The sequence below is a fragment of the Pagrus pagrus genome, assembly GCF_965226575.1.
Source record: "Pagrus pagrus genome assembly, chromosome: 18".
NCBI classification, from domain to species: Eukaryota; Metazoa; Chordata; class Actinopteri; order Spariformes; family Sparidae; genus Pagrus; species Pagrus pagrus.
The window spans coordinates 15,232,211-15,258,613 of NC_140202.1; the positions used below are offsets into that span (position 1 = coordinate 15,232,211).

At 43.3% G+C, this 26,403-nt stretch overlaps 2 protein-coding genes across 2 annotated transcripts; one reads left to right on the top strand and one right to left on the bottom strand.

Moving 5' to 3' along the window:
• Window positions 1–155: 155 nt before the first annotated feature.
• On the bottom strand, window positions 156–22,417 carry btbd7 (BTB (POZ) domain containing 7). Its single transcript, XM_084380476.1, has 11 exons — window positions 22,092–22,417; window positions 15,330–15,558; window positions 12,069–13,211; window positions 6,652–6,860; window positions 6,023–6,098; window positions 5,456–5,616; window positions 5,198–5,341; window positions 4,535–4,724; window positions 4,132–4,310; window positions 3,511–3,915; window positions 156–3,383 (listed from the first exon to the last, which is right to left on the bottom strand). The coding sequence occupies exons 2-11, from the start codon at window positions 15,409–15,411 to the stop codon at window positions 2,607–2,609; spliced, it is 3,366 nt and encodes a 1,121-aa protein (XP_084236602.1). The 5' UTR covers window positions 15,412–15,558; window positions 22,092–22,417; the 3' UTR covers window positions 156–2,606.
• LOC311273407 (uncharacterized protein) lies at window positions 9,548–25,475 on the top strand. The gene is made up of 5 exons (XM_084380478.1): window positions 9,548–9,637; window positions 10,824–10,931; window positions 15,967–16,027; window positions 24,444–24,537; window positions 25,249–25,475. The coding sequence occupies exons 2-5, from the start codon at window positions 10,883–10,885 to the stop codon at window positions 25,354–25,356; spliced, it is 312 nt and encodes a 103-aa protein (XP_084236604.1). The 5' UTR covers window positions 9,548–9,637; window positions 10,824–10,882; the 3' UTR covers window positions 25,357–25,475.
• The last annotated feature ends 928 nt before the right edge of the window (window positions 25,476–26,403 follow it).

The window sequence follows — 26,403 nt, forward strand, 5'->3', positions numbered from 1 at the left end:
ACGTGTATACATGTGAACATGTTCAGTACGCCACTGTTTGAATTCTTTCTTCTTGTTTGTAAAAGTGATGTAAAGAAATATTACTAATTTCTGTGAATTCATGTTCCAAATAAAGTTCTCACATGTTTCTCGTGCACAGAAGAACCCCACTGAGATCAGATGATTTCCATAATATCAAACCAGTTTATTTTGAGGATGCCCAAGTTGACCACTGTTATGCACCTTTTGAGGTGACAGTAGAAAAATAGATTCAGTGAAACTAAATGCAACTTAATATCAATCTACAAACATGTTTTCTATGATACCATACAAGTACAATGTACCTGTTAGAATTCAACACAAGCAATCACACATTTCAGATGGTTCAATTAAAAAAAAAAAAAAAAAAAAAGGTGCTAAATAACACTGTACACAAAACGAGCTACATGAGATTTCAGAGAGAACTATTTGATGCAGGCTGGTAAGCTGGTAGAAAAGAGCTTGCATAGACATCAAAGTCACTTCTCCAATAAAAGCCCAGCCGCAGGCGGGGGAAGGCACTGACTTCTCTACAGCAAAGAGCAAAACAAGGGCTTTTATTCAATGGAACATTGTCCTGGAAAATAAAACAACTACCCGACATGAACATGGGGAGGAATCTGGAGTTTTGCATTTTTTCCCCATGAAGCAACCTCGATGGAAAAATGATTTTTCTGCTTGGCAACTTCATCACTGCTAAGCTGAGAGCTGATGTCTTCAGATGCTCTACATATTCCTGTTACTTTCAAAGTAAAAGGAAAACAGGGAAAGAAAAAACAAAACATCTCTACAAACATGGCAATCCACATCACCTACAACATTGAACGAACTGCCCTAATGCGTAACATTTAAGAACAAAATAGATTCTCAGACACAATCTTTATGTTTTATACCACACATTCTTAGTGAGAGTTCATGACAAAGACAAGTACACAGTGTTGTCCACTACAGTAAAAACACAAACCTTCAACAACCACTAAAATGTGATAGAAACCATTAAAAATTCATCAGAACATGTGGAACTCAATTCATTATATACAATTTCCATTGGAAAGTATGAGCCAGCAATCGGCAACTTCTCTTCAATACAAGATTCCTTTTTGTTCGAAATTCATCTGCTCCTTTTCCCTTCAGCTAACATACAGGTGGCTCCTACAGTGCAATGATACTCAAATGTGAGGTTGTATTCCAGCTGTTGGCTGTGACAGGCTTTTATGTGTGTACTTGCAGGGTTCTGGAGCTGCAGCAGCTCTTTAACAGTATGCTTAACAGTATCAACACTGGCTACGCAGGTCCACAATTTCCCATGAGGTGACAAAATGGAGGCCTGATATATATGCATGGTTTTAGCATTCGGCTTAAAGTGAAATTCACCTCTACCAGCCAGAAAGACTGCTGAAAATGTGTCCATACTGAACAGAACAGTCAAATAAGCATCTAACAGGGGTTGGGATGTGACATCATACTTAATTGAAGGTAGCTAAAACTGAATATTCCAAGCACTGATTAAGGCTTAAGATTTGATTACTTGATGCTATAGGATTAAACAGAACAAGAGGGAGCTCTTGAATGCAGCCACTCTCAGACTCTCTGATATGTACAAACAGACCTGACTAAAGATGGGAGTGTACAGTACTGAGATTGTCTAAACACCTGTGTGTATCAAAGATATCCTTGCACACAAACCACGCGCACACACACCTGTTCCAGCTGCAAGAAACCCTACAACCCTCTCTGAAAACACCAGGCGTCTGCATCCAAGCTAGACACTCAGAGGTCATGAGAGTTAAAGCCCGACACAATTATCAGACTGGGTTACAGGAGAGTGAGGAGCTCTGATGACCTACTTCCTGTCAGATCCAGTTCCTGCTTTGTGTGACCAAGCCATGGCCCATTTACTCATCAGCACTGCAGAACTAGGAGAAGAAAACTAGTCAGGTGGATTGCTATAGGCATGCTACAGGAAGAAAGGAAATACAAGTCATGGGAGGAAAACAATACAGCCAGACGAATTTACATACGATTTTATCACAATACTCTGTCTGGGACTGGCTGCCATTGTTCGCTTGTGTAAATTGAGATTCATATCCTGCCGTCTCCCCATCCTATGCTGAAAATAATAGAGAGACAACAGAACCTGTGAATGTAGTCTTTGTAAGACCATCAGTTCATAACTGAGCTACATCTAGTGTTGTGACCTCGTCATGCAGGATTCACACAGCGTAGAGCTAACCTCTTTCTTTACAATCAAACTCAAGACCAATCCATCCCAGTAGAGCCTGAGTCATCCTCTAAACCAGCAGGACTGGGCAGGCTTGCAGAGATCAATTACAGGCATCAACAATTAACCTACAGCTCTTACTCTTTCCATACTCTGACTGTGTGATGGATAGCACAGTGTGATAGAGGTAGGACAAAAGGACAGATCCTATAAATAGCAACCATCGACCACCCTTTTTCCCTGCTCCTCTCAAACACACACACACATATACGCAGGCACACATTTAGTGCTTTGACGTCCACTGTGATGGACAGCCACTCGTCATGCTTTCCCTTTTCTTAACTCAACCCCTGGTCCTCAACTGGGGTTAAAGTGCAGATTTCTTATAAGGGTAGTCAGGCTTGCTGGGTGACCTGCGGTCTCTGGCGATATCCTCGCTGACACTGTTCCTGTGAGACTGCTGGAGAGGCCCCAGGCCTGGTGGTTCTCCAGCTAGAACCATCTCCTCTGGGGCATCTCTAGGTCCTGTGTGCCTCTCCTCATAGCTGTCCATATTCCCACTGGGCGACCGTAAATGGCCTAAGCCATGAGTCAGGTCTGTCTCATTCGATCGCCCCCTTGAGTTGTGTCCCATCCGAGGCTGGGCCCCAGAGGGGCTGGCAAGGACTCCATCATGCCTCTGAGAGGTCATACTAAGGACATCCAGACGTAGGGGGTCTGGGGCAGTCCGTCCCTGCGGGTGGCCCTGGGACTGAGAGTCAGAGATGTAGGGGGGTGGATAAGAGCTGGAGGGGGTGCAGCTGTGGCTGTAGAGGTCTGGTCCAGCAAACGAGGGCAGAGGGTGAGAGGAGGTCGGGGTTGCAGGTCGGCAGGAGAAGTCATATAGGTCGGGGAACTCTGCTTGAGCCTCCAGCTTGGGCTCAGGAGCGTGTCTCTTGCAAGAGTGGCCATGTCCAGGACCGTGGCCGTGGCTGAGGCGGACAGACGGGCAGGGTCCATGGGGCAGATGGTGGCCTGAGGGGCCCATTGGGCTGTGAGGGCCTTCTCTGTCCATCTCTGCCATGTGCTGCTCCCTCAGGGACATGACCGAGACTCCCAGTGCAATGTCAGGCATGAACTCCCTCATGACAGGCTCCATGCTCATCTGCACCGGAAAACAGATAAAAATATTTGTGGTTACCAGGCAATTGAGCTATTCATGATCCCAGGCACAAACCGTGACACCCACATTTGAATAAACAAAAAAGCTTGAGGAAGTAATACAAACTCACCACTTGCCGCTCTGAAAGCAAAGCTCTGCCCATAGCCTGTGGGTTGGTGCAGTCTGGGGGCTGCGGCCTGGGCACAGAGGAGTAGTCTGAGCTGCCATGCTTGGTGGCTGCATGGCGCTGAATCAGGGTGCGGTTGCAGGGGTAGGAGAAGGAGCGAGTGGGGGTCGGCATGGGCACACGGGGTCGCCAGGCCCCCTTGAGCTGAGCATGGCTGGGTGTGGCAGGGGGGTGGTATGGGGGAGGAGGGGGAGGTAGGGGAGGGTGGAAGCCCGCTACCCCTTCCAGCTCTGTGAACATGCTATCCATGGCTGGGCTGCTGTTTACTCGGCACCGACCCACCTGGCGCAGAGCCAGAATTGGACTCTCATCTCCAAACCGTTCATCAGGGAAGAACTTGTAGGGGTTCTGAAAAAACAAAAACAGGAGTGCAATAATCCATATTAATTCTGGTGTTGACAAAGCACACCCTATGTTTTCTTTTTTAAAGATTTATCCCTCTGGGTTTGTTTCAGAACTGCTGCATTACTGAGGTCTGTGTGTGCTACCACCCCTGCTAGTATCGCAGCCTTAGCCATCTTATGCCCCAATAACCCTCGGAAACAAACTCTGCTTTCTGCTAACCTGCAGCAGCTCAGTGGCTCCATCCGCCAGGCCAAACTCCCTCAGCACCCGCAGCTGCAGCTCATAGCTGACGGTGGCTCCTTCACCACAGTTGAGGGCGTAAGCTCTCTGGACCTGCTCTGTGTGTCTCAGTTCCTGCAGCCTCCGAATCATCTCCTTTACAACCGACAGCTGAGGCACTGAAAGATGCACACAAAACACACACGGACATCGATGGATTTTTCAGTTTTTCACTTAATAACAGTCACTTTATTATCGATTTAGAAAATTGTGTTGGAACACCTGGGGAGCCCAGAAACAGCCACAGAACAGCATAACATTTAAGTGTCCTTGATCATTTTGGATATTTGCTGATATGAGTGCCAGATCTCTGTGACCGTTCCTCAACGACAAATTTTCTTACCTGGAATCTCATTTGCCACAACCGATGGAGCTGAGGAGGAGTTGCTTGCCATTTGCTGGTGGCTGATCATATGACAGCACTGAGGCACAGCGTTGTTGACCATGTAGAGCGTGTCTGGGACGTTGGACATGCGCACTAATCGCAAACGCACCAGGTCTGTCTGCTCCACCATCATTTCATCGAAGACAGACTGAGGACAGGTAGACAAGAGAGGGTAAGTTAGACCCCAACTTCTAAAAAATAAAAGTCCTGGGTGCAACTCAAGGACACTAACAGGGTCTGCAAATTAGTTCCACTTGATTGACACTTCATCTAATAATGACTCTCTCTGGTCTAGGGATATGTTCATAAATATTCATGGCCCTGGGAAGGCCTGTAAGTTATTAGGGAAAAGTGTGCAAATGGACATAAATTGAATTTCAGTCAAGATGATGGAAGCAACTATTAAAAATGGTGAGTATGCATAGCAACAACTGGGCATGGATTATTTTAGCACGTCTGAGCTATGAACAGGTCCACAAATTTCCTGCAGGCTTTTAATGGTTCGCCTGTCCTCTTCACAGAACCTCCACTCTCTTTGATGATAGCTATATGGGACGCAAATAATCCACTGCTTCCTGCATTATCTGGAAGCTCCATTAATCAGAAGTGAATGAGCCATACCTTTGCTTCTTCCACATAAGGAGAGAAGAGGCGGGGACGCACATAGATGCCAGCGTTCTTCTGCCTTAGCCAGGCATTGGCTTTTCCCCCCTCAGCTGTGGGCAGCATGTCTGAAGGAGGGGTGCTTATCAAACCCCTTTTCAGCTGTGAACAGGGAGAAGATTGTGAATCACTGCTCAGTTTATGAAGGTCACAATGACTCAGGTGCACACTCGTACGCACACATCAGCTGAGAAAAGGCAGACAAGGAGTACTGACCGCGTCAGCCAGGACGTCACTGTTGGGAGGTAAGATGTGCTCAGTTCGGATGAAGGGCAGGAGGGGAGACAGGATCTCCTTCAGCTCCTCCACATCCAGGTCCCTCCGTTTCACTCCCCTCTTGTTTACGCTGTGGGCTGTGCCGCTCAACAAGTTGGGCTCTGGGTAAATGAGGACAAGAAAAGCCATTAGCAGCTTTTTAATATAATGCATACAACCGTGACTGTTTTTATCTATGATTATGATTTTAATAATTTTAAAGCTGCTGGCTATTTTCACATCATTCAGTCAATTCAATTAAACAAATTATGTACAAATACTGCATTGCCTGCAGGTTGTTAGCATACAATATGCTGGCTAATTACCTTGACTATAAACCGCACATTAGACAAATGCTTACTAGGTCAGAGCACACATGACCAAGGCCACTTCCTGCTGACTTGGGTAAAGTTTGGCTCCTTTTTGAAATGCTTTTAAGTGTATTTTGGAGGCTCTGGTAAGTGGGTAATTTCCTCAGAGCCATTAGGGGGGCTGCTCAGAGGGTAATTATAGACTGTATTATCTTACCCCTGTCTGCCATCCTCTTAATAAGCTGCTGCTCGCCCCACTTAACAACATACTTGAGAATGTCCTGTTCACTCGCCTGTGAATGAGACCAAGATACAGAGAAAGAGAGACACAGAGAGAGATATAGGACAGGGAGAAAAATGACACAAAAGTATTATTAGGACAAGGTAAGATATTGTCGAGAGCAAAACTGGGAAGCTGTAAAATGAGGTTAAGGTGAAAATGCAATATGTTCAGTCGACGTCCCGGCAAGTATCAGGCCTGGTTCGTGTGTTTGTGTGGCTGCTTACAACACTTCACCTCAACCATCTGGTCTGACGCCAGCATAGCTTGGCAGTGCGGATGACAGCTCAGCTTTGATTAGGTTCTGGGTTTGAAGGCATTTCCCTTCAAGGAATGGTGTGTCTCAACTCTGGAGACCCCCAATGTTGCCAGTGTGTGCATGTGCATGTTTATAGTGCGTGATTGTGTTTGGGTGTATGCCATCACTGTATTTTTACCACACTGACATTGTGAACGAATCAGGCACACAGTAAACATTACAACTTTACAGCAGAAAAATACATCTTCCATGCTGTGAGATGTCATAGAGTGACAACAGATTGATGGGTGATCCTCTGTTTCCTTACCTGTAGGTAGTCAGACTGAATCGCACTGAGAAGGTGCTCCTTGCTAAGCTCGTAGAGAACATCTGAGGTGACAACCTGACTGAACTCCTCGCAGAGGAAGTGCATGGCCTGCCTATGGACCCATTTGGAGCCGTACGGCTGGGAGCTCCACTTCAGGATGGGTACGAGTGAGTCTAGAGACAGGCTCTCCACAACGATGTCCTCACAGCCTGGGAAGAAAAGAGAAAGACAAGCAATTCACAAATTGATATTTAATCAAGTCTATGGGCACAAATGTATCATATCCTTAAAACATGTACATACATCTTAGTCAGAAATCTAATACTTAATATGAGCTTAAAAAAAGAGAGAAAGAAATACAATGCGATTTAAGTGAATGATTATGAGAATACAAGCGGTAATTCTGCAGCCACCGCCAGACCTTCAGTAGTTTTGACTCATATTCACTGACCCAGGGAGTCTCCCCCTAGTAGCCCCCACATCCTCCTTGCTGCGTTTCCTAAATCAGAGCACATACCAGAACAGCAGGCAGTGGTTTAACTCTGTAACACACCAACCCACAGAAATGCCTTTGATACCTTGATGTGTTTCAGTCTCAAGCTGCCTCCTCTTAACCGTGATGAGTAAACACAGCAGCCTGAGGAAATGTGCTGCCGGTGCACAAACACACACACACTTCCCAAATGTGAACACATTTTTGTGCCTAATTCAAAAATGCATTAAAAATCCACAGAAGTTCTTAGGGAATTATGTACCTGCTGCTCTCACCATTTAAAATAAAGGTTTTGAAAATTCAGCCAACACTAGCACTCACACTTATTTCAAGAGGGATCCAGTTAGGCAGAATTAGACTCCCTAACATCCACTCGGATTAGCATATGATTGGCTAGGGCAAGCCATCTATGCCAAACCCCAACACGCCAGAGCATCAGCAGGCTCTTATTCTCAGCCTTTCTCTGATCAATAATGTTTAATACAAAACGGACATCCATGGAGATAAAGCCAGACTGACTGACGTCCAGTTAGAGCTGCTCTGAGCTGAAACACAAGCTTGCCAACTTCCTCATTCCAGGCCATCCTGTCCATCAGCTTGTGTTTGGGCCAGTAGCGACGCTCCTCTGGGAAACTCTTATCTTAAACTGGAAAGATCTGAGCTGCCTCTCCGCCCCCAAACCACCACTTTGAAATATCCACTCTGGGAAACTGGACACCAGACATGAGAGTGATGGCTCCAGCCTTGCTTTTGCTTTTGAAGCTGGGGCTTCATATCCGTCCAGGCACAGCTCACACATTTTTAAGATGAACATACACACCCATATAAGCAATAATAAAAACACACATACATGCATTGACGTGCACACTTGTGAGGCACTTCCCCTTTCAGGCGCCTTTAGTTATAATAGCAAGTGAGAGAAATGCAAAGCAGACACCCGCAGTGTTTTAAACGAAGGGTGGAAATCCTGCGTCGTTAAGAAGACAGATGAAGTTGAAATGTGGACCCAGGCACTTTGCCTTTTTTTTTCTGCTATAAACAGACTGAAAGAGGGAATGGATTCCCAGCATCTGTGCCTCCCGTCTCCAACCACTTGTCCCTGCGCTGTCTGTCTTCTTAGAAAGTGCTTTTGCTCCCGTCAGTCTTTCACCTTTGCATCTTTGCCCTCTCCTGAAAGCAGACAGAGGCACATATGCACAAAGGCAGACAATTCCCCACTCGGGACTGGTGGCACAGGAAAGCAAGCAGCTCTGCTCTGTGTTAGCCCATTAGAATTCACAGCGACAGCCAGTCTTTTAAAACGCAGCACTTTTATTATGAGCTGGAGATTAGAATCAGCATTATATCTAATACTAACCCGCCTCCCCTTCTCTCCACGGGTGGTTCACCACATTCACTGGAGCTTAGCCGACTGACAAGAATATCAACACGACAGCAGGGACAGCAACAGCCAGCTCTACACTACTCCAACTTTGGGGAGGGGGGCACATGCATTTTGTCTTTCTGTTATTATTTGGAGCTCTGTGTTTATGGAGCACATAGTCTCCAAAGCCACTTAAAACATCAACTGCACTCCAAGGCCTGTAAACAATCCTGCGGATGTAAATCATGCCTGATGATGATCACTCAAGGACTGGGACTTTGTCGACACACTCCAAATGCAGGATAGGGCAGTGAACGCACTGGTCAGTCACTGAGCATGGAGGTTGAGGAGGTGCTCCAGTGCTCGCTGAAACCACACCAACTGGCTATCATCCCGGCGGTGCACTTGAAAAATTAATAAGGCTTTTAATATTGGTTGCTATTTGAGTGAGATGGAGTCATAAAGGGATACACATCTTGAGAATTAATAAGGGGAGCTCAACCACTCCACAAAAACCTCCACGGGAAAGAAACTTCACACAGCCGGAGGGTAGCAGTCGAGGAGCACACAAGGGGGAAGACACAGTGTGACAGATGAGAGGGCTGTCTCCATATGAAACCCCTGACTTAAGCCTCTCTGCTGCCTCCCAAAGAGACGTGGCAGCTACTGAAGTCTCCAGCGGTGGGATGGACTCATTTCGTAATCAATTCACAAACGACAGGATGACTTGACTCTTCGGAGTTTGGAAGATTTTTTTTTATCAAATGTGAAAAAGGAGCATAAAGGAGAGATCTCCAAAGGGGTAATAACAGGAAGTTGCAAAATAGACAAATAGAGGGAATTTGGGATGAAATGACACCGGGTCGACCTCAACCATCTCACCACATTCCACAATGAGGTTTCATGGGAACTGATTAGAGTGGTGCAGCACAGTGGGAGAGGGAGGAGAGGGGATATAAATACCCTCGAGTAAGGGCTTGTTGGGCGGGGGGATGGGAAAGAAGATGAGGTGATGGTGTGTGGGGATGACACTATTTGCCTGCTTGTCGGCTTAAGCTGCCAGAGTGACCCTGAGAGCGACACTAGAGCTCGAGGGCAGGAGGTGGTGTCTGACCAGCTGCGTGTATGGGGTTAGTGTCCGGTTATTACATACAGCTATACAGATCACTGCACAGGTCTTAACAAAAAGTGATTGATTCTTGGCCCTTCAGTCAAGACAGTCAATTCAGATACTGCCTACAACTAATCCTGTGCTTTTGACATATTTTATGCAAGCATGTTTATATTGTAGAGTGTACTGTGTCCAAGAAATGTCTTGCAATTCTTTGTGTATCTTCTCCTTTGGCCAGGATGCTTTGTCATTTTAGAGCTTAAACAGTCAAACATCCATACCCACTGAGATAACAGGATGTACTAAATTTCTATCAATAATGGAGTGTTCATTTTCACAGAAAATATTTGTAAAACACTGCAATAATTTACTGATGAATCTAGGGCTGCAACTTTTGCTTATTTTCATTGTCGAGTTAGATCTAGCTGTTCGGTCTTGTAAAATGTCAGAAAATTCTGAAAAATGTCAAATAATTTTTTCCCAAAGCCAATGATGACGTCCTCAAGTGTCTTGTTTTGTCCACAACAAGGAGTAAAAAAGAGGAGTGTGGTGAGATGTCAGAGGAGTAAAAAAAAATTTGGACTTATAAATGACTTAAAACTATCAATTATCAGAAAAAAGTTGTCAATTAATATAATAGTTGACAACTCAAAACACGTTTTATAAATCTTTGTGTTAGCATAGCGCACACAGAGGCTAAAATGCCCCCGAGTTTGTTATGTGTTTGCAGCTGCTTCACAGTAAAAGCCTTTCAGCCACAGGGAATCTGATAAAAGCAAGGCACAAAGCAAGAGGGCATCACTAGAGGGATTATACTGTAAAACAGCTTCACTGAAGTGTTTTGAGTCACAACAAACTATATTGCGTCATTTAAAATATGCTGAAAATTAGTGTACCTCGTGTTGTGTTGATAAAACTGAAGTAATGCTGTTTTGATGTCACTACACTGCCTGAGGCAGTGGAAATTGTATGCTTAAAACATTTAAGGCAGCTCATATAACCTTTTCAATATTTGACAAACTAATTCTATCATCGTGGCTCTGTGAAAGATAAGATGGTTATAGGATATGATAAAAGTGTTGAGTCATACAGCTGCTCTGGATTCACACAGTCATGACAGGCCAAATGCAGTACTTTTCGTGTGCATCTAAAATACTTCAAGTATTGCATATCACAAAGGTTATTCATGTATTTTGGCATTTCAGGATTATTTGGATAATGACAGCTGGACAAGGACCGGAAAGCCACAGGACAGAGAGAGGCAATGACATGCAGCAAAGGACCAAGGCTGGAATCGAACTTGAGCCACTCGGGTAAGGACTCAGTCTTGATCTACCAAGCGAGCCTGTTATCCTGATCGAAAAGGAGCATTTTTTTTTTTAGGTGTGTTTGAAACTGGACAGTGCTCAGACGTGCCACTCTGGAGGAGGTGAGAGTGACAAAGTGATCGGCTCATGTCAAGCCAGGGCTGTAACCTTTGACATGTTACTGAGGTCATTCTGAGACAGTGGCACGAGTCAGACAGTGTCATCTGAGTAAAGATAGACCAGTAATGAAGTAGACGACCAGTGACGTGTTGCTGACAGAAGCTCAGATGCGCTGCATGTATCAGACAGTAAGCTGTCTGCCCCTGGAGACACAGACCAGCCTATATCAATCTGTTACTGGCAGCCGCAGCTCCAACACCCATCACAGTCAGCCAAGCTGTTTAACACTTGCCTCTGACTGCACGGCCATATTGCACATATGCCAACATATGCACAATGAGGTTTTAAGGAAGGGGTGGAATATTAAAGGCAGTAAGTGTGAGACACATTATATGGATGCATGGAGGGAGAGATTAAAGTAAGCTCGAGTCTGGAGAGGCATTCATTCACCAAAAATCTACCCACCTCATTACTGAATCCACAGAAACCAAAACTATAATTATGACAGTAAGGACTGACAAATTAATTTTGAAAATTCATGGTGAACTACATTAACAAAGGTGGTACTGACTGTTTAAAACAATTTGTGCAGGCTGATTGGATAATCAGTGGACACATTATTAAGGAATGAAGCAACTTAATCAGGCAGACTATGCTCAAAAGCAGAACTGGACAGTTTAACAAATTCATTGCATTTATTGAAACATCAGGAATCTCCTATTGGCTCATATCAAACATTTATATAAATGTCTATACAATTATAAAAGCTACTAACATTTTAACAGGGGTTGAGACAAAAGTCCAGTATCTTTATTTTTTACTGTATTGTAACAGGAAAATCAGATAATATTTCTTTATATAGATTTAAGGTCATATTGCCCAGCCATACTCACAAGCACCACTAAGCATGGATAACATGGCTGTAGTCAAAAGATGTCTACAGAGAACATCTCTTTTTCTATCATGTCACCTACTATTGATTTGTGAGTCTGTGCATTGTAAAGATGCGTGATTATGACTTACCTTGAGCCAGCATACTGAACTCCAAGAACAGAGCGATGTGGTACAACTCCATGGCCTCCTCTGTGCGTGTGCTGGCTCCACGGCCCCCAGACACCAGGGCTTGCACCTCACCGAGGCTGCCCGCTGAGGGGCTGCCCCGCAGCACCAGCCCAAGCTCCACCGCATCTGTGTACATGCAGTGGAGAATAACCTGCACGTATTTCCGTGGGATGATGGACTCGTCCAGAACTATGCGGGTCGGTGTCTGCAATGTGCGCTCTGTCATTTCTTCTCCTGTGCGAATGCGCCTCTGTAAAAGGTTCCTAAAGAAAGGAGAACGTGCGGAGAGAATAGCTTTATGAGCCCGAAGGTCCTCATCTGGGGTGCCAGGGCACCCGTTGCCTCCAGAGCCCCCCGTTGGTGCTGCAGCCACAGCCCCTCGCTCATTACAGCTCTCTATCATCTCAGAGTCTGAGGAGAAGCTGAGCAGAGCGTCGTAGTAACACATGTAGTCAAACAGGCCCTTCATATCAGCCTCCAGGGAGTTGGGTGTACCAAACTCCTCACTGAGTTGCACCAGCACATCAACGTTCTGCAGTCGGCTGTCCTCCGCTCCGCCCACCCCAAACTCCCCAGTGTACAAGTAGTGAAGTAGGGCAGAGAACATAGGCACATCGATGCCTGCCGTCTCAATGTCCATGAGGACCTCTGCTCCATAGCCAGGGGACGAGGACAGCAGAGTCTTGAAAAAGGGGCAGCGGGCAGCCAGGATGGCCCGATGAGCTGGGAAGCAAGTACCTTGGAAGATGAGGTCCACATCAGTGCAGTACTTGTGCTGGTAAAGGGCAGCCAGATCCCTCTGCAAATTTGGTGCCTCAGCACGTGCCAGGCTGGCCTGGAAGCTCAGCTCCTTGAGGGCTGCTGTCCCCTCATATTCCTCCACCAAGGCGTTCGTGTCACGGACGTCCCACCCTGACAAAAGCTCCCGCATCTGCCGCGCATGATCTGCTGAGCGGCTTGACTTCCTCCTTTTGATGAACCTCCGTTTGAGGGTCGCCAGGCCAAGGCTCTTCTTCTTCCTGTCTGTGGGCCTCTCATGACCGTGCTCCAGGCTGTATAGCTTAGACTCCCAGCCATATCCCTGCTGAGAGTAGGATGATGTCCCTGGAAAGAACACACAATCCATATTAGCTTCATAAGATGAAGTCTCTGTTTAAACAAACCAAAATCTATCTGCTGTATGTGAAGCAAGAAACCTCTCATTATTATGATACTTTTTTTTTTTTTTTTAGATATTTCCTGAAAAATATAGTTCTGGTGAGACACTCATTTCCTAACCCTAACACCAGTTCACTCTTGAGGCCAGACTGCTAGAAACACAATCTGCCTTTAGCACCCCTGTGGTGTGGCCAATGCCGTCAGGCCAAGCACACACTACCCTGACCCAGCTACCAAGGCATTTGGATGTAGTTCAACAGTGGAAAAAAACAAGACAGAATCCCTTTATTTGTTTTGTTTTTGACCAAACTACAGTTCATCACAGACTAAGGACCAATTAGCTCCCAGAAAACTTTGTCCTGCTTTGTTCTTCTCAATGAACTTCGGCCCATTCGAATCAATTACGCTAAATAGCAGTTGTCTTTGGCTTGAAAGACGGGACTTGTACGTCAGATCGAGCACTGCCAAGGAGATCCTCTCTGCCCGCCCCTCTCTCAGCATCCATCAGTGTGACCCAAATAGTAATCATTCTAACACTGTGAATCATCTGTGGCACAGGCCAGCTCGAACCGAGCAGCTATAGAGCTCAGAGTAAACCTCAGAGGTCTCAGGGGCCACAGAGATAATTTGGTTCCTTTGACAATACTTTCACTTGCAAAAAGGAGCCTACAAAAACCTCAGAGGGAAAATCGTTTTGAAAGTAGGGCTGAACAATTAATCGAAATAATATTGAAATCGCTCCAACCTGGACTCTGCAATTATTTTTTTTTATAAAGGCAAAATGTGTGACAAAACAGCATTTTAATGAGGTACTGTGGTGCTGCAGAGATGTCCTGGCCAACAAATCCTGTTCTCCAGATGTCAGAAAACATGTCACATCATCATCATGAATTAGATGGCTTATTCAGTGAAAATGAAAACTGTGAGGCAAACATTGTCATTCTGACAAATCACGAAACATATTGTAGCTTTTTAACCATCCCTATTTGAAAGTGAGATAAAATGAGATTATCTACAGACCGAATCACAATGTTTGTTTCTTCCGGGTAGAAAACCCTTGCATAACACATTAGCTTTCATAAAATTAAATTGTCTTTTTTAAAAGACGCTATTTCAAAGTACACACATCTAATTAACCTAAAATGCATGCCATTACCTGTAAGGCCACACAAGGACAAGTTGCAGCCAGTGTGTGTGATAAAGAGGTGCCAAGCTGAGACTGTTCACTTTTTTATACATCCTTTCATCTCAGTTCATGTCAAATTCTGTAAAACTGACACCATTTAGAGGTCGTAATGTATTATTTGATTAGGTACACGAAGTAATAACACCTATATGTCAGACTTGTTATACAGAAATATTCTAGCTGTAATACAGTCATGTTCTCTCGACAATAACATCTGCTGAAATTGGACTGTAGCTGTCATGGCATTCTGCAGAAAATGTGACAGTTAAACAAGCAGCTTATAGCTGGTCACAGGAACCATCATGACACCAGATTAGCTCCCTCCTGACTGGTAGCCAGCAGCCTTATCATGATCACGTCACACCACCAGCACAGATCAAATGCTTCATGTGATTTTGGTTAACCACCCACGTAGGACACATGTTTCTCTGCCCTTCATAATAGTTCATGACATCCACATGGTGGAGAATAGTAGATGCATTGCAGATTGCTTTTTAATGCCTCTCTGTCCATTGTATGAGTCAATAGTCCAGTTCAAGAGCTCTCATGCATAAAAATATTCACCTCTTGCACGATTAGTTGCCATGGAAGCAGGTTAAGCTCATCTAAAGTGTTAGTTTGGTGATGCGAGACCCCCATTGTGTTTGTAGCAGGGAAGCATGGTGCCAAATTAGGCTCAGGAATACAGTTTTAACACGTCACTTCAGCTCAGAGTAGAGTTGGAAACTCGGTAATTTGGTCACCTAACAGAGATGTTTTATCATTTGCTAACTGGAAAAACAAAATCATCCAACGGAGCTGACTTTGTGCTAACTGTGCAACCTGTGCAACCTATCACGACACTTGTAATTACACCACCGATAAAATAAAATACGTACCTATAAAAGTCTGCTGTGCCTGTGTATTTCCCCCTATGCGTGGGGAGCATGAGTGTGGATAGCTGGATCCATTGGCACCCATCCTCACTTCTCTTCACTTGCTATCCGGGGGTCCCCCCTCTTGCTGAGTCATTCTGCTCAGACAACGTTATTCCTCTCAATCTTCAGTCGTGGGTCAGGCGCGGATCCTCTGAAGTGTCCTCAGAGCCCCGGGCCCAGCCTGCCATGCCTGGAGGGGGGAAGATGAAAGAGGACAGAAAGAACAGTGAGAGAGATGTTTAAGTCAAACAGCGAATGATTTTTTTTTTTAAAAAGCTGCTGACTAACATCTCACAGGGATTACAACATGATGAGTTTGAACTGTTTGTCAAAGATAATGAATGGCCAGGGGCGTCAATGTTAAGGAAGCAGAACAGAGGGGCCTCTATTACGATCTATCACACTATTTCAGGCACATTGATTTCAGTGCAATCATGAATCACTGCTGCCTTGGCAATCTTACAGACCTGGAATTTGTGCTAAAATTGAATGTTTAGGGTTTTTTGAGTCTTCATCTGAAGACTTTGTGTCGGGGCTTCTATCTATAATCTTCTTCGGTGACTTAGGTTAACAGACACTTCCTCTGCTCTGCCCTCAGGAAACACCGACTGGCAGTCAACAACAAATCTAATGCAGATGTACACGATGTTCAGAGGAAGGTACAACACACACTGCCTTTGCCCAGCTTGCCCATTTTGATAGTGTAAACATTTGAAGTCTGACAAATAATTTGGAAGTTTTTCCAGTTCAGTGTGTTCATATCTATGCAGTGTATAATTATACTGCGATTTTAATGAAAAATTCATTGACCAAGGTCATTTCAATTAGAGCCAAGCAGCTTAGTATGACATTCTCATTTAATTCCTATTAAAGAATCACCAAGCTAGTTTTCAAAAGTTGGATTTCTACAATTCATGTCTGTACAATCAGACAAAGCACTGCATCATAGCTGTGATGACTTGTAGTTTTTTCAGTGAAACTCCTCTGAGTGCTTAACAGCAGTGTGGATGGGAGATGTCATGTGGGAATGCAACCTTAGTGTATTATGTGTCATAGGGGAGGGCGATATGACAATATAAATGACCAACGTGTCTAGCGTCAGACATTTTGTCATGTATTTAGACAGTGGTTGCTTAATGTGTTATATTAGGCCACTGTGGGCGTTGCATTGACAGGGTTTATTGCAATACTGGACTTTTAATATGATTTTTGCATCAATGTGATGAAATACTGTCACGGGGCTGAATGATATGCAAAATAAAATAAATAATATTGCGATTATTTTGACAGATATTGTGACTGCTATATGATTCATGCTCGTAACAGGAGTAGTCATTTTTAAATGCCACACACAAAAAAATATGGTACTTTTACATAAATACATGGTGATTTTTGCTGGGGTCTTTCCATATTAGCATGTTCCATTATATCCTGAGAATATGATTTGTAGGCTGGGGCATCTCTGTAGCACCTCGCTGTATCTGATATCGCCATGCTGGTGAACATGATTTCACCTTACAAAAGAGCAACGACAACCGCATCAGAAGCGAGCCATCATGGCTGAGTGGGTTAACAATGGGACGTCACTAAGGAGCCCAGCATTCGTATCTCAAATGCAACATACTGTTACAAACGGTTTGGGTTTAAATAAACCCTTTCACAACATTGAAACACATGGTTGAAAGGATAACTTCCCTAATGTGCTTATTTTTCTGGTATTTTTCCACTGAGTCACTAAACAATGACTGGTCAGTGTCAATGGTTGTCCTGGGGCAACGTTCATTACGATGTACCAGAAACAACGCCCACGTGGCGATTTCAGATTGTGCATAGCACCGTTATGCTCCATTTATAATGGTAGATTGTGACACTTTTACCTTTATCAACAAAATCTTCCTGTGATTTAGATATTGCACTTTAGCATAATGCAATTTCGATAATATTTCGATCAGTTGTTCAGCCCTAATTGATCATGTACTTAATAACTGGATAAGCCACGAACATACATTCCCATTTTAACAGTTAACAGAGGGAAAAGCACAGGTAAATAAGATGAATGATGGCTGGATTCCATTTAGCTGCTTCAGTGTCAGGTTCCTGGTATTGTACATGTTGGTAACACTGCAATGCTTACTGGGACACTTTACAACGAGAGCCATAATGTTATTAGCACACCTGCACTTACTGTTTTTTGTGAAAAATGACTTCTGAATCTCCAGACTATCTACATACATATGAAATAATATTTACCTTAAATGAGGATTATCACACACCCCTGAGGGCATGCTGATTCTACTGGACAAGACATTAGATTTTAAAGGTGGTCGTTAATCTATATGCTTCAAAATAAGACAGACATCGCTGTGTGACTGAGGTGAGCCACTGCAAATAGCTCCATACAGCCATTTTTCCCCTTAGCCTATTCTTGCCAGCCATGGCACCAGTCAAGGTGCCCTTAGTAACTTTTCTGCTCTCTCCTTTGTACTGTCACTGGCTACCATCTAACAGAAAACAGGGCACCTCATTAATTAAGCATACTTTCCATCCATCAGGCTATTAATTACAAACTGAGTATATCTGGCTTTAGCAAGTAGATTATTTTGATTATTTTCCCAAGAACTTTGCAATTTTCCGTGGAACCGACATCTTGGGTAACTTTGGATAAATATGCCCTTTTATAAACATTATAAAGAGCTGTGGAAATTTAATTTTCATTGCTATGCAACTTTAAATAACTCTAGATAAAAAAAACATACGTATATATACATGCATTCGGTCTCTCTTCTACGTGAGACCAGACGGAGAACTGGAGGGTGATGGGAGATCCGTTTTATCTCGGCCTGCTAGTTTTTCCTGCCTACCATACTAATAAATCATTGTGTCTGCCCCTGTAGAGCAGCACTTCACAGCCTCCCATGGGTTCAATGGAAAACCACAGCCTCTTACTCTACACAAGCAGTCACACTGGGGCACTCCAATAAAAATGTTGGTTGATCTTTATTTCATTAGACTGCTTTAAATAAGCCCCATCTTCATAGGGAATTCATTTGGACAAAATTAGAAATTGAATTTGAATATGTAGGAGAGAGGAGGAAGCCCCTGAGATATATACTGTCTTGTTTACAAAAGAAGGTGTGGGTGGGGGAGGAGAGCGAGGGGCGGGTTGGGGGGGTCCTCAAAGGAGCACAGCACAGGCAGAATAAAACAAAGCAAGCAACACATCAATTGAACAATCCTCTGACTCTACGCGCTCGGCACACTCGCAGCTTTAACTTGTTCAAATGAGCGAACCAAATTTAACTTCAGCTGCAGTGCAGAATTCTAAAAGCATAATTTAGGACAGCTATTTCCTTGAGACCTGACTCACACCGTTCAGTAAGCAGCATCTCTGTCATGATCTCTCTGATGTCGAACACTGAGACACTTTTCTGCAGTTTAGACTGTGTGCTGCTCTGTTGTGCTCCGGCTGGGAGCAGAGGAGGGCAGTGCCACAGACAGGAAGGGGGGAGGCAGACGCTGGCCGAGCTGGACTATACGTCCCTAATGAGAGGTGACAGGAGACACTCCCTGCCCCCACCTATCTCTCGCTCTTTCACTACGCACATACACAAACATATGCAGCCTTTCAAACTGCTCACCTTGCCTCAGTTGACAATTTTATTTTATCTAAATCAGTCACTTGTGAAGGTTTAAAAGACAGTACCCCAGCCTCCCACAGAACATTATCATACAAAAATGCTTGGCACAAGAACGGGACCGATGTATTATTCAAATGACAGTCAAAACACTTTATCAATCATTTATGTGGATTTCCTCAATGTGGCTGGAAAAAAGGGAAGCTGTAGGTAGTTAACTGGATTTTCTTTCTCAACAGCACGTTATTATAATTTGAATGCAGGCTTTTAGGGGGCATCCCCTTTAACCAAAGCTCTGCTAATGAAACGCACACAGCCAACACTTTAAATCAAAGTGACAGCAGTAACGAAGCCGCTTTGGCATGACAAGACTTCAACAATCAAAAGTGATGAGAAGAATTACTTGGGCAGCGTAGCAGATGATTGAGAAATTCATATTTCTGGCACAAAGAAACCCAAGTGCTGTTCCCTGTTGGTCCCACTGTGAATGTGAAGAATGAAATGATGAAATGATGAAATGATGAAATCACCACCTTTTGATAAGTAATCTTTGTTGTTAGGCTGAATGATGCAGACCCTAATCTTCAGAAGAGCAATCACTGTGCCAGTATCACAGGCAGACCTGATTGAAAGGGCAGCAACTCTAGAAACAGCTTAACATATCCCCCAAACACATCTCTGTCTAAAATTACACAGTAGCTGCAAAGTGCTCTATGTCAAAGCTCTCAAATGCGCAGCTGCTCTTCAATATAATGTCTTCAACTGGGATTATTTATTAGTCCATTGCTTGCATGCTGTTATCTCTTGAAGTGCCGTCACTCTTATCCCAGAAGAGACATTGATAAATTACTTTTTCACCCGCATACAAAGAACAAGAAAGATGCAGGCCTTGTCCAATTAAAATAAAAAGTACAATCAAATTATGTCAACTCATCCCTTGTTATAATTGCAGTTTATAATATGCTTCTGGAGAATATAACAAAATAAAGTTTTGTTCTGACAAGAGCTGTTAAATGACCTGTGGGGGAGAGTTGGCTATTATGTGCTTTGCTAACCAAGCTGGACAAAAATACTGCTTCAAACAGTAATTATAGACTGTTTGACTCTTTGGATATTTGATACAATCAGAGGCGCTCTAAAAAAGGGTCATAATAAGCAACGCAGCAGTGAGCAGAAACCAGAACTTCCTGACAGAGTGACCTCCACGGTATCGATGTGTCTGCACACATCCCGCAGCAAGATGTGCGAGCGGAGTATGGGCCGCAGGTGGAGAGAAAACAGGAAAAAATAATAATGATGTCATATTTTGCCCAGAAATTATAGCTGGAGAGACAAGGTTGGCCGAGCGGACTGCTTACCTCTGCAGCGTTTTTGCCAATCAGGTCAATCAGTGTAACAGTTAATCAGGCCATTCGACTGATTACAGTGTGTGTCAGGAGAGCTACAGGAAACTACAGGAATCAGAACGGGCTAGAAACAGCAACACACTGAAATGACAGAGACGGATGGAGGGAACAAAAGTCCCTACAATGATGACTCATGGTGGGCAGCCTCTGGATTAGCCTGTGTCAACCAACAATATGAAGCATAGTGCTGCATATTTGACATTTCACAGACTACATTGTTGGCCTGTTTTCAGCTGGTTTTAATTTTGTACTTAGGAAGCCACTATCCACAAACAAAAAGGTGAATATCACACGATTGTCAACATCACAGCTTTTTATTTGGAGCTTTCGTAGAAAACATGATGATACCAAACGTGACAAAGACGGTTCACTGAACAGAGCCATCTTATCAAATGTTAACACACTCATAACTATGCAAACACAGCCTGGCAGCCAATGTCCAGAGAATGAATGGCAGCCCAGGAAACAATAAGTGCTTATTTTAAGTGAGCTGTCAATGCTCCTTGTTGAGTTCTCCATCCAACTGGCCAGAGTAAACAGCATTCAAGCCAAAGTCCAGCTCATTCAGCTACTCTGTGGCAAGTACTTGCAAGCTCACAGCCTTTCATGCCAGTCATGGACTTCTGAGCATGTACATCCAATAATTACATGTCATTACAGGACCCTGGAGCACTGACACAAATACTTAACCTGGTCAAATGACAAACCTTAATGCAGAAGAGTGCAGTGAACGCACCTTTTCCAAAGGAAAAGACAGAAAGACACGCTTTCAGGGGAAGGCAGGGTGTGCAGAAAGCTGAGTCCAAGCAGAATTTTAGTGAGATTATCACAGGATTATCACAGTGTGCATATGGCTCCTCACCACTTAAAGAAATGGTGAAACCAACAAATATCATAAACATTGTTAGAGAAGCCTTTTCGAGATAACAATGCAAACATGTTTCTTTTGGGTGGGTGAAGCAACAATCATGTAGACAGTGACAAGACAGAATATCTGCACATTTCAAAAGGAAACCTGCAAATCTGAGCAATCACTGACCTCTGAATGTAAACTGGATGTTATTTTATCATAGCAAATAAGAATTTGGATACAATTAAACCCTTGTGCACAAGAAAGCCACAGACTGCGTGTGACAGGCCACATTGTTGCCATAGCACAACCCATCAACAACTATCTGACACAGAGGCAATAAACAGCAACATGTAGGTGTATCTGCAAAGTGAAAATGCACCTTCATGACGAACTTTTCTCTCGATCTGGCCTCACACAAACAAAAGAAGTGTGTTTATGTGCAGCCCGTGCACACAGAAACCCATCATTTGCGATGGCTTTGTTAGCCTTACGTTAACGCGGAGCTATTGTTGCTCTTTGGGCTGCTGCTGCTGCTGGGCTATCGCTGCTCAGCGGAAGCCTCGGTTAAAAAAAGTGCCTGTAAGAGGAAAAACCAAGTAGGTTGTTTGTCTCAGCTGATAAAAATGGGAAGTAGCGTCCAAATATTTCCCGACAGCCCAGCAAGAGGAGTCATATTCACCACAGCCCTGTAATTAGTAGCATATCCTCAGAGGCTAGGGTAAGCTATCTCTGCTGTGTCGCTTTGACTTTACCCCCTCGGAAACAGCAATTTTACTTCGAGCAGGATGCGATGCAACTGTTGAAAAGCGAGCGGTCAGAAAATATTTACCAGAAAGTGGAGGGCTCCGTGGGCAGTATTTTTCTTCGTATCGCCCCGTAGTTTAAGCAGCACTCCGACCCAAGTTGTCCCTGGCAGAGGGAGAAAAAATGCAGCTCAACACCTTCTTTTTCCAACTCTGCTCATTACGCACGGCTCGACGTCAGCGTCCACATTTGATCCCTAATGTGCGATATTTCCCACTTGCGTCGACTTTCCGGCCATTTTCCAGCATTTACCTCGACTAAAAACTAAACCCAGACCGTTTTTATTCGCGGTTCGGTTCGGTATTTCCCCATAGTAGCACAACGCCTTGTTGGGTGGCTGTTATGGCCTATCCCAATGCAAACCGTACCAAGCCAGCTGGAATAAGAAACGGCGCTTCCGGTCCGGCGTTTCAAAATAATACATCGGTGCGTTACAATGTGGCATTGAACAATAAGATACATGTCCGATAAAGGACGTTTCAGTCACATGCTCTGTATTCTGATTTGGCTCATTTCGACAAAGATCTCTTTGAAAATGACGGACATGTCCCTCATTTGATCAGGTAAGCTTGCCCTGCGCCTCTGTGGCGCCTTTAGTTTGGAGGCATAACAACCTTGTTTCCTGTAGTTGCTCTGCTCGGCAGCTTGACGCCGCCTGGTCCAAAGGCGCATCAGTACTTGGCCAAAAACGCATTTGCGCGCGTCCTCTAGCGGTGTGTTTATGGCAGTGGGGATTAAGTGGGCTTCGTGCACGTCAAAATATTTTATGAGCCTTCCTTTACGTTTTCATTTCGATGAAAATGGCATCAACAGTGCAGAAGACTAAGTATACCTTCTAATTATACATGCAATGCGTAGTTTAATTAGAAATACGCACAATTCCCTAATGAAGCGCCATATTTCTTATTATTCATTAACTTGTATCTCTTTTATAAAGGGCAGTCTATGTTAAAATACTGTAATGTGGAATATAACAAGAATTTAGGCCATGACCTTTTATATTAACATTTAAAACCACTTATTCTACAGACCCCATGCAGCTAGAGCGACACCACTACACTGTTTTAATTGGTAGACTACTTCTGTAATGTAATATATGATGTGAGAATTTCTCAATGAAGTCATTTAATAAAATGTTACAGAGGCTATTATGTTAAAAGTTTCATTATTGAAGGCTTTAGGGCTGAAAGTGTGGTTGCTCCTCATCTGGGTGAAGTTCTTCTGGCCTCCTGTTGAGGGCGACACAATACATCTAATGTAGGCCAAAATACTACTAAGCTTTTCTTTTAAACAGTCATCCTTGGACTCCAAGGTCGTCCTTGCAGCTTTGCTAGAAAAAGAATCCTGAAATTTTATACATTTCATAATCCCTCGAGACTTGTCACAATAACATTCAGCATAAGTAGGATGACAGTGCATAAATAACCAGGAAAAGCAACTGAATGTGACTCTTACAAGACCAAACTCAAGCCTTGAATGTTGCTGACCAGTAGACTCTTACACCAGAAATGAAGTACATTAAGCATTTCATTTTAGGTTCATTTCACCAGCCTGTCCCCTAATCTGCTAAAGGAAGGGAATATGAGTCACTGATTCAGAAAATTGGGTGACCCTGTTTTTAGTGTTATTTTATATAATAAGATGATAAAACCCCAAGTTTTTCTCTGGATGAATTTCTGCTAGTGTTTGGATTTGGTGCTAACTATTTTTTTTTTTTAAAAACTTCCATCTTTAATGCATGGCATCATTTTTCCCCAAACAACTCAGCTGTTATATACTTATATATATTATAGGCAAGTCCCTTTTGCTGTATTTATTTACAAAAATAAATGGAATATAAACATTTTGCAAGATATTTGCACAATCTTTCACATATGAAATTATAATAAGCGTATTGGAAATGATAACGTCGAAGGGCAGATTTTACCCCCTTGTTTTTTCCTAATATGAGTAATGAATCACTTATACAGTTATTGTCATATGAATGCTGTTTCCTTATTGTAAATATATTTGCGTTAGGCAGCACAAGTACTTGGTCCACATTAATTGTAGATTTAAAACAAAGTAAGTTTTAAGTTTTGCTTCATGTTGTAATTTAAGTGCAGCAGCTCTCATAGTGTGAAATCACTATCTTGTGAGTTTTTTCTATTAAGCTCATTTTTCTTCTTCTTATCCTGATGAGAACTTGGACATTTTGTTTACATGAGCGTCTTTGGCCCGTGGAAGTAACTCCTCCCAGTAACAGTAATGGGAATAAGATGAAAGTAGAGACTATCTGTTAGTATCTCACAGGATATGGGGAGATATATCCACGGGAACATTTCCGTACAGTAGCAAAGAGACACTGTGTGAGCATAAAGATGTTCTCCGTTCTTAGGAGACCCACACTGAGTCGGTTGATGAAAGCCATTCAGCAAACTCACAGGTCAACCATCTGCAGCAAGCCACCAAAGGAGAGAATCGGGCCAGTGGTAGGACTTAATATCTTTGTTAATAGTTGTGTAATAGAAGTTGTATGAACAGATATTCTTGGTTGTTTGACTGTCTCAACAGCAGGGACTCTAGGAATGTTTTTATTCACATGTGTTACATGGGCGCTGAACCACAATTTATCCAATTATAAATAAAATGTTGGCAAACAAATAGTACCAACATGACAAAGTTTGTCTTTGGAAGTCAGCATCTACAGTACTTCACTGTATTGCCTCTAATGTGAGGAACTCAAGCGAACTGTGCTCCCCAGCCTGCAGAGTGGGAGGGATGTTTTATTCATTTCTTATCCATAAGTCAGTGTGAAGCTCTGGCCTCTGTAAAGGGATCCCATGATGGAACTGCAATATAGCGGCCAGTGTTTATGCCACAATAAATCTGTTGATCTGTCCTCTGGGACAGGCACAGGGGCTTTTGCAAAAGGCTGGCTCAAGTTAGGAATAAGAAAGTGCAGAGGGACACAGGGAGTATCATGGAAGATTGATATAAATGGTGGCTGTTGTTAGAGCACTGGATGAGTCACTGATATCGGGACCCCTCTGTTGTTAGATCCTTACCATCCAACCTCGTAGCTGATGACAGGAGAGGTTTGATAGCTATAATAAGATGTGCATAAAATATCATATTTCATGCTGTTGTTTAATTCTACTCTAAAGAGCTAAAAGTCTATTAATTTCTGGACTTTCTTACAGCAATCTTTCTTTGCCGTGTGTGTGTTTGCTGTGACTCTCTTGGGTCCTGCTGGATGGATCATGCATCACATCCCAGAGTACCGGCAGAGATCACCTCCCCAACAATGACTTCTGCATTCAGGAAGACACCCATGCACTGTGATTGTGTGTAGATCTTTCAATTGTGTAATGAAGGGATGTACAACTTGACAATTAATGTTTTTCCCTGCATAAAGACTTTAATATGATATCTGCTGTGGCATGTTTAATTTCTGACAGTGTGATAAAAAAGCACCCAAAAGTAATACTTGAGTAAAAGTAAAGATATCGTGCTGCAATATTTCTTTGGTAATGGTGAAACTCACCCATACTAATAGTAATTGAGTAAATGTCTTAGAGAGATGAAGTAATGAATGTGAAAACAGCCTTCTAGGATCAAAGTCTGCACATAGATCATTCTACACATTGAAGCTCAAACATTCAACTGTAGGCACAAGAAGAAAAACACATTTTTGCCTGGAGGGGGACTTTAATATTTGCCACAACACAAACCATAGGAACAAGCACGGGGGTCATTCGAGGTGCTGACTGCAGTGACAGGATGTTGCTCCCAATCAGCTGGAGATGAGATGGAAAAACTCCAACAGCTCTTGGCACAAACTATACTGGGAAGGGTCTGTCTGTGCTTGAGACACTGAAGTCTGTTTATATATACTGTATTTCAGTTGCATTTTGCTCCAAGAAAAGGGTGCGGGACTTCATTTACAGAGGGCTGCATCTATCACCAGCTTGAAGCTGCTCCATGTAGTTCTGAAGAATATTTTAATATTTACAATATTAATGAGGTAACAATACAAGTACAGTACAGTTTTTTTTAATCATGCATGAATAAACAAGCTGTTCTCAGAGGAAAATAAGGTCCCCAGAGCACAGAAGCTAGAAAGGTGGCAGGGTCCGTCACATATAAACAAAGCGAAACAGTATGAGATCAGTTTGTTTATTCAGCCGAGATCTTTCTCTGCTGATCTAAATCTCTTCCCGAAAACTACATAGTGCACCTTTAAAGAATGCTATACAAGTACATTTATAGATTAAAAAGGTGGCTGGGGATCAATATCATCTAACTGCTTGTGACCAAAATTAGGAAACATTGCCAGTTACAAACAAAGAAAATAA